This window comes from Corvus cornix, chromosome 4 (assembly GCF_000738735.6).
Source record: "Corvus cornix cornix isolate S_Up_H32 chromosome 4, ASM73873v5, whole genome shotgun sequence".
NCBI classification, from domain to species: domain Eukaryota; kingdom Metazoa; phylum Chordata; class Aves; order Passeriformes; family Corvidae; genus Corvus; species Corvus cornix.
Window position 1 is genome coordinate 54598164 of NC_046334.1, and position 9163 is coordinate 54607326.

Sequence of the window (9163 nt, forward strand, 5' to 3'; positions counted from 1 at the left end):
AATGATGGTGCCCAAGTACTGCAGGGAGCAAAGGAGAGGCCTACGCTGCTTTCCATCCCAGATCAGGGAATCGTGGTATTGGTCCTCTACAAACAGTACTTTTCAACTGGGGATTATGAACTGACTCCAATGTTAGAAAATGCAATTTTATGGGGAAGAAATTTTCAAGTAACAGATGCATTTATTCATGAGTTGATCTTTTGGAAACAAACCGAGATTGCCAGAAAATGCACACCATGTATCTAGTCAGCTTCTGAATCCTCAAACTGAAATGACAATACAAGATCCTTTCAGTGTTAACGGATATATCCCACTAATTTGCATCAGCTATAAGTGATTCCTGATGAAGAAGTTATACATAGATTAAAAATTAGTGTCAACCTTTACTAACAAAGCAAGGCTTTGCTAAAAAAAGCCCAAACCAAACAAAACCAAACCAAAAATCCAACAAATCCCTTCTATTCCAAGTAATATTACACCATAAAGCCCATGACACAGTTACCTTTATTCCTCATGTACTCTTCTGTATTTATCTTACTCATTAGAAAACAAGAAAAGAATCCCTAATTTTTTCATATCCTTTCTAATTCCAGCTTTATGCTAAACCAAGTCCTTTGAATAACTAGAGCCACTAGATGGCAATGAAGACCTGTAAAAAACAAGGTGTAACCCCCTGATGAAGAGAAAACAAGCTACAACAATTAAAGCACTCTTAAAATCAGAACATAGAGAACAAGCTTTGAAAACTTACTGAACAAAGAAAGAAACTTTTAAAGCTGATAAAATTTTAAGTTTGGTTAAAACTCCAAACATGAAGAAACGGTCTGGACACTCACAATTTGAATGGGTTCTCTTATGTATCTACCTCTTTTCCCAGCCTTCAGGCATAGACAACTACAGTCTTGGGGCTTTCTAACGTCATACTTACAGTTCCAGAAACTCATGTATAGAAGAGATTAGCTATGAATATTCTATCCAATACAGAAAAAGTGAACCAGGTTTGAACTTTGGAAACACTATATTAAATCAGATAATCAAAGGAGAAAACAATATTCCTTCAGTCAATTCAGGCCAATCAATACAGAAAAAATGTGGTACTTCAAGTAGAGAAGCTACTCTAACCAAACTTGCCAGAAAGCAAGGGCTTGAAGTGAAATAAGATCAGCCTGTGTTACTTCTACCTAGTTCTGATGCACTCAGCGCTCTCCTCAAACCACAGGTTTCTGTCACAAAGGTTTGCTTTTTCAGATCATCCAAGTCATCCCTGTGTTCATCTTCTAGAAGTCTTTGCCTTCAGGAGAATTCGCATGTACTAGCTAGTTATTTTATTTCCAGAGTGACTTTAGAAGGGAAATTTCTCCTTTGTATCTCTTGGTCAATTCCAAGACAGTCAAGCAGGAGGTGTGTTTGTCAACTACCCACATTGTTCTGAGAATGAAACTGCTCAGCAATCTTCCTTCATAGGAGATGAAAAAATTAACCACATCCACAAAAGAATTCAATGTGAGAACAAACAAACGAAAATCATTAGGTACTACAGTGCTAAGGACGAAGCAGTGGCGCCAAGGGGTAAGCCCTGGAAAAAAGCTGTGCTTTCAATAACAAATTTTATCCAGAGGACAGGCACATTCAGTACAGCAAAGGGAAGTATTTGATCAGAAGTTATAGGAGCTCCTTCACTCACAGCTGTAAAACAAGATGCAGCTACAGCACTCTCATGCTAACCACCAGTGATCATGTATGAACTCTGAACAGCACAATCAGTCTGGCTCACAGTTTTTTGATGAACTATGCCTTGGGTTCCAAAACACTTCAGTCCTTTAAACTGCTGAATGCTCACACTGTTCAGACTTTCAAGAAAGAAGTCTCAGTGAATGGTAAATATGGAAAAAAATACAAGAAGCATAAGCCAAACACCCACACTCATCAGGACTAAACAGCACCTGAGTTTCTTATCAGCTGAAAGCCTTTGAAAGGTGACAGTCATGCAACAGGAAACATCAGGCACAAAGTCTTAAATTCAACTAAAGCCCAACCCTGAGCTTCTTACCTCCTGGCTTCTTTGTTAAGCTAAAAACCATTAATTTTGTGAAGTACAAGGCTGGTAAGAAGGATCGACTCAAAAAAGTCAACTCCTTTCATTCCTGTTAAAAGTATTGAAAACTCTCAAACTTACCTAGAAAGTCTGTATCCATGCACCTGGAATAGTGTTATTGTGATGCCTATTAACTCCATGAGATCTGCACCATCTACAGTGAGTTTTTAATGGAGTAGTTCACCATCTAGTAACCCTCATCAAAACACTAAAAGGTAGTTATCGTGCTAACCTTTTAATTATGACATGCAAAGTTTGTTAATGGCAAGTATTTTCCACAATCTTGCGACAAGTAAGATTTAAATAAAGACTGGAACAAGAGGTGGAATTTCAGCTATGTTTTTGGGTTTTTTTAAGTTCTATATTTACTTGCAAGAGATGTCAAATTTAAGAAAGAATCTGTTTTGTAACTTGAATTCCTAGCTACAAAAGTAATGCAAGTTAAGTAATTCTTTAAGGTTCAAAAATTAACCAGAGTATATCTATGCCATAATGAAGTCCCATGGAAAACAGGAAGTTTCTCCATAAAAATTGGTATGAAATACGTTTCTTTCTATAAAAAAGATGTATGCAAACCAACTCACTTCAGAAATGGCAGTGAATGTAAAAATGATGAAAACTTGACTGTCCAGTTGCATAAAGCAGCATTAAAACTTTATTAATTTTGCTTACTCCAGAATAAGAAATGAAGAAATAAAGGCCACAACCTGCTATAAACATAGCAGAAACAATTTAAAAACCAAAAAAAAAAAAAAAAAAAAAGGAATATAATAATTCATCCTTCAGTTTTACTAAGTACCTTAGGCCACACATGGATCCAAGGATTTAATAACTGGCACCTTCCTTTATGCTGATAACCACAGGACATCGTTACTGATGCTGACAGTCTGGGAACTAGCAGAACAGTATCAGAGGCAGTTTACATGGTATGTTGAAGCTTAAGAAAAACTAAAATATTTAAACTGAAAAAATGAAACCTTCGTATGTACAGGACAAGAGGGAACAGGCAGAAACTAATGCACAGAAGTTCCACTTGAACACGAGGAAGGACTTTTTTACTGTGCAATGACCGACCACACACGCAACAGGTTGACCAGAGAGGTTGTGGAGTCTCCCTCACTGGAGACATTTAAGAACCATCTGGCTGCAATCCTGTGCCATGTGTTCTACGTTGGACCAGATGTCCCCCTGTGGCCCCTTCCAACCTGACCAATTTGGTGACTGATTCCACACTTTCATTTCATACCCATACCACAACAGCAATCATTTCAGCATCATACTATTTGATAACCAACAACCAACTATTTTCACTCCTGATCTTCTTTTCCAAGCTCTGAAGCTCTTTACAGTCATTTGACATGCTTCCATTCTTAAAGAGGTGAATCTGAGATACCCTGCATGAACAAATGCAGCTGTGCTAAGACACTGAACTGCACCTCAAAAAGTGTGGTAAAAGAATGCCTAACTCCAGTTATCAAGCAGTTTACCAAACATTACCACTGCCTAGGTAAGATATGTGCCACAGTAAAGCACCAGGTGAAGTATACACATATATTGAATTCAACAGGATTTTATGGCAATACTATGAAATGCACACAGGAGCTTTCAGAAACCATTACCAAATAACAATTTGAAGCTTTGCCCCGGATTACTGAGAACACTTCTGTAAGTTTTCCAAAGAGTAATGAAACTTTTAATAATCAAAATTACATACTTTATCTTTTTATATTCTTCTTTTGATGCAATTTATCCTACAGAATAATGATACACAGGACAGCTTTGCAAAATGTTCCTTATGAACTGCTCTGGCCTCAGGAGAACAAAGTCACAGATACACTGTTTAGAAAGTCACTTTCTTATCTGCAGGCACACCCCTCATTTTTAGGGAGTAATACACTTTACTCATCTGCAGTGATGAGTTAACTATGCAACTCTTGAAACACAATCTTGAAAGACAAGATAACAATCAGAGGTTTCTATAGTGTCATGATAAATCTTTTTGGCTATCGAGTTTGCCGCCAAGGGTTACAGTTATCATTTACTGCTAGTATGGCCTGGCATTGCAACCCTTTTGCATTTAAACACAGCAGAGAGCAAGAGGGCTGAACACTTATACAGCAAATACACTGGTCTGTTTTTGTGCCCTTCCTCCTTCACTGACTTCCCACTTGACTCATATCAAGAATTTCAGGAACATCTAGAAAGCACTTTGAGTAAACAATTCCATGGACGTGCAGAACCTGCACACTGCCCAAAAGAAAGGATCTGAGAAAGACAGGTAGTCACAAAATATTGGAAAACAGTTCAAAATATAGTCTGTATCTCTGATTTACAGACATCAGAAACTGTGACTGAGATAGGTAACAACTGAGAAATCTGCAGGTTTAATTGTAACATTTGTGCTTTCTAACAGCCTTATACATAAATATCTTAAATCTCTAATCTCAAAGCTATAAAAACATAATGATGCAACAGGACTTACATAACAGTGGTAAAAGAAAGGTTAAAATTTCAAAGTCATTAATGTGCTGAGCATGTGGTCTTTTTGTGGTGAACAAATATTAGTAATACAAAAACTAACCAAATACTGCACTATTCTAGTGAAATGTCAAGTAGAAAAGCATCGCTTAAAATTAAAGAAGGCTGTATTACATCACAGGAGGTCTAGAAACCCGCATATGAAGGAGCATCCTAATTGCTTCTACTAGTTATGCAATAAAAACATCACAAAGAGAAGACTGCAAGAGAAGACTGCAGGAAAAGCACCTTTGCCTAAAAAGCATTCATTCTCACATATTTCTCCAGATTCTGTCCCTTAGAAAAGTACCTATAACTGTAACATGTACTGTATTGGTTTTTGCAAGGGAATATTTATCATAAATACAGTCATGATTGACCTATCATTCTTTTTAAACCTTTTACAGATGTGATTCAGAAAATTATCTTACTGAGGCTAACAATTTCCCTTCCATATTAATTTGAAATTATTCAAGAAAAAACTCCTCTACAAGTATTCACCATTGATCACTTCATTTACTCCAAAATTAAAATGGAAGGTTTAAAATGAGAGCGATTTTAGTTCAATGGAAGAAAAGCTTTGCCCACAGATAGGGAGTCTCTTGGTAGAAAAAGGCATCACTTCATTGAATGCTACATGCTTGTAGCACTTGTTAGATAATTAAAAGATCTAGGAGGAAGCATTTTGTTCTTCAGACTACAGGGCAATGTGAGGAACTCTATGAAGTGCTGTGCACCCAACTAGTTTCCCTAGCTCCCAGCTGTAGAAAGACTTCAGTACAACAAAAAAACTTACCTTTTTTCATTCCCATATGATTTCTGCGCAACTTTCGCATGGAGTATTAGCACTGTTTGGTCACCTCGTTCCTTCAGGTAATTTCGCATTGCTTCCCTAAAAATCAAAACACAATATAAACTTTGAAAGTTCTTTTGGTTTTGTTTATAACAAAACAAAGACAGCTTTAGGTAAAAAACCCCAGGACCTGAAATTCCAAAAAGGCCACCATTAACAAAGTCAAGACATGTTTGCTACTGTTTAAGACAATTGTACAGGAAAAAGAAATAACTATCTTGCATGAAACTAGTAATAAGGGGTCTGTGATCATTTACAATTACTACACTTTCTAGAAGAAAAAGATGCTTGTGATGTAAAATCATATCAATGCCAATAACTACACCATGTTTAAAGCCCTATTTCATTAAGCACCATGCCATCAGTATCTGAGTAGAACACATTTTATTAGTTAAGTATTTTCTTCATGACCAATTTAGTATCTCATGATAATGACAAACTGTTTAAGCTTTTAAGCATATGAGTGCAAAGTTTATATACAAGTTTTCTTTCAGTTTTGAAGATACTAAGAAAATGTTAAATTCTTCAGCACATTGTTTCACCTAGTCTTCTGAAGAAAACACCTACTTCCTGTATACCATCAAGTAAAAAAAAATTAGTTTTTAAATATGTTTTATTGTTCATCATCACTGTAATTACAGATGAATGCTGTAATTACCTCAAACACGCGAACAACAATTCCTTGAGAGAAGTGAGAGAACAGTAACACCCAGTCACTCTTCTGTATAATAATCTAACTGTTCATTAAGCAGCATGCCAAATTCAACACCCTAGGGATCAGCTGTGCCAGAGTGCTGGCAGGAACACAAGTTCCTGAAGGAGCATTTGTGGGTTGAATGCCCACCAATGCACTCATCTTCAAAGTCATCTACCAGAGAAATAAATTATGAATTTATCAGGAATTTATATGAAAAGATAAAACCCTACATAAGGATTTCTCATTTGGTTGTTTGGATTTTTGTCTTTTTCTGTGAACTGGGCCAACTACTGAATTCCCTGAGGACAGATCTAGAAAACCAAACATTTCTAGTGAAAAAATCATGGAAGATAAAAAGCAGTATTTTATTGACTAGACCTTTTCCAAAAGAAATCCCCACACACAGTTTCACAGAGAAAAGCAAGTAGATTGAGCCAGGGTTGGGTTAGACAACAACAACTCAGCTTTGCTAATGATGTTTTGCAAATTCTTGTGTTTGTCATGCCTGCATAAGACATGATTAATGTCTAGTGATTAGTCTGCCGATTTTCTGTGTAAATAGCAGCATATAAGAACAGAGAATAGATTTGAATTGCTGTTTTAAATTTGGACTAACTTGATCTACTTACATTTGACATTGGTAAAACTGATGTTTATCCATGAAAGTACAGCTGGAAGAACTGTCTCAAAGCCCACAGACTTACTTATTTACAGCCATTGTTTAAGAATATATTTTAAACCCCAAAACATTAATTCACTGTGAAATTATTATTATACATTTCATTATGATATATATTAGCTGCATTTAAGTTGTTTAAAAACTTTTAATCTGACAATTTGAAATATTATATTAAGAGCACTATCATACTACATTAAAAACATCTGTCACACTAAAATTTTTTGACTTGACTACTATTAAAAAAACTACTCAAACCCAGCAACCCACACAGAAAACTGCTCGGTGCTATCTAATCTTTATTCAGCATGGTATGAGGAAGAAAATTTGTATTTTCGACTGGTCTGTTTCTACAGCGGATTTGTACAATCCAAGCTCCTGCAAGAACTAGTGATGTTCTCCCTCCAATCCCTCCCACTGATATCTTACATGATGTTTTTCATTATTCAATCTTAAAACTCTTATGAAGCTAGTACTATTATAGTTTACATCTAAAACAACTAGCATAGTATGAACAGAGTAGTGTTGCTCTGCTGGAGCTTGCATGACAATGAACAGATTATTAGTCAAACCAGACTGCCTGTAAACAAAAAACCCACAGCAATTTTCCAATAATTGCACTAAATGCTTTTAAGGGTTTACAGATACATTTTCAGCACTATACAAACAAATAAATCTTAAAAATTTGTGTGACAGTTGTTCAGTTTCAGTAGTTTATTCTTCAGAGGAAAGTTAGATTGTTTGTTTCCAGCCTCTATCATCACAGGAAAGGTTTTCAAACTGCTGCTTTGAAGGATGGCTGGCATTTCTCACATGCCTACCCTGTATTGAGGAAAGAGCAACTAGCATACCTAGTAGCTAAAATCCTGCATATGAAATTTAGAGTAACTACAGTAAATAGAAAACTTAGTTAAAAACTCTCACTGCACAGTCTTGTTGTTATTGTTGTTGTTGTTACTCTTTTTAAATCACAGAAGATACATTCTATTTTTGTTCTTTTATTTTAAATCAAAGAAGATAAATTCTATGAGTAACTGCAAGGCTATAGTAACAGGTGTTACTACTCAAGAAGAAAGCAGCTCATTACTTAAAACACAGTATCTTCATATATCCCTGAAGGCTGGCAGGCCAACAAGAAACCGCCGCGTCTGTTAATTACTTTTAAGTCAGTACGGATCAAGTTTGCATTGAAATGAAGTTTAATGATGACAAAGCTAACCTAAAACTTATCTAGAAATGCACTGAGACAGATATTCACAACATAAAATGTAAATGCTCCCCCCCATCATGTGCTAACATAAGGTATTATTTCATTCAAAACAGAGACTGTCAGGGTGACAAGGGGCTTCCTCTATCACCACACGAAACTATAAAACAAATGGCACATCCTTTTTTGCTTTCAAGCAAACAGTGGATTTTATAGCCAGGAGCTAATTATAAGCGGCACAGTTTGTGGCACAGAATAATAAATATTTGCATAGACTCTGTTACAGTAATTTGAAAAAAGAAGGTGACCACTTAACAGTTTCTGGTATAAATACATCCCAGGCAGGCCAGAAGCAAATCAAGCACTGTACTCCAGTCATTCTAAACACCTTCCAGAATGGATTGCCTTGATAGCTCTATTTAATACTCTCTCTGATTGTTTGGTTTTCACCAAAAAATTGGTTCAGATCACTCCTTGACAGCACTGTGTTCAATTCTGGCAGCAAAAAGTGTTACTTTGCATGACCTCACAAGATATTTTTACTCAAGAAACAAATCAGCTCATTCCTGAAGATTTAAAAATAAGCAGATCCACATTGTACTGAATAATCTACAATAACTGATACATGAAGTCAACACCATTTCTAAAAATGCATTTTGAGTTTCATATTAAAAATAAGCCACTGTGTTACAAATTGTACTTCTGGCTGCTGACTGCACATATAACTGAAAAGCTTTGCTATTAAAAATTCTGGGGTTATCAACCCACAAATTTTTAACTTAATTTTCTGAGAATGAAAAGGGTAACTTCAGAAAATTGTTAAATACAGAGTTTCTTTAATGCTTACCTTGTGAGCCGTTTTGGTTGAGGTCGCTCTCCAAATTTCCTGAAAAAAGAAGTAGTTGCTAATTTAAAACAAAAGTGTTTAGTCATAATTTTACAATGAGATACTATCCTAATTTCACAATTTTTGAAATTTTATTAGAATTTGATGTATTTTCTTTGTAATTTCCCTAGAGAAGATCACTATTAAAATATTAACCACCTCCGTGCAACAGCTTTTCCCACAATGGTAGAGGCTTTTTTTTTATTTGAACACTAGGTAACTTTCTTTGTTG

General features: G+C 35.8%; 1 protein-coding gene across 1 annotated transcript in view; it reads right to left on the reverse strand.

The window, feature by feature from the left end:
* Positions 1-8931, reverse strand: part of RBPJ (recombination signal binding protein for immunoglobulin kappa J region) — a 29807-nt gene extending 20876 nt beyond the window's left edge. Inside the window, exons 1-2 of the mRNA XM_019287004.2 lie at positions 8893-8931; positions 5409-5504 (exon numbers count right to left, since the gene is read on the reverse strand). Of these exons, the coding sequence (XP_019142549.2) occupies positions 5409-5497 (89 nt within the window). The 5' untranslated portion in view covers positions 5498-5504; positions 8893-8931. The remainder of the gene's footprint in view (positions 1-5408; positions 5505-8892) is intronic.
* Between the last annotated feature and the right edge of the window lie 232 nt (positions 8932-9163).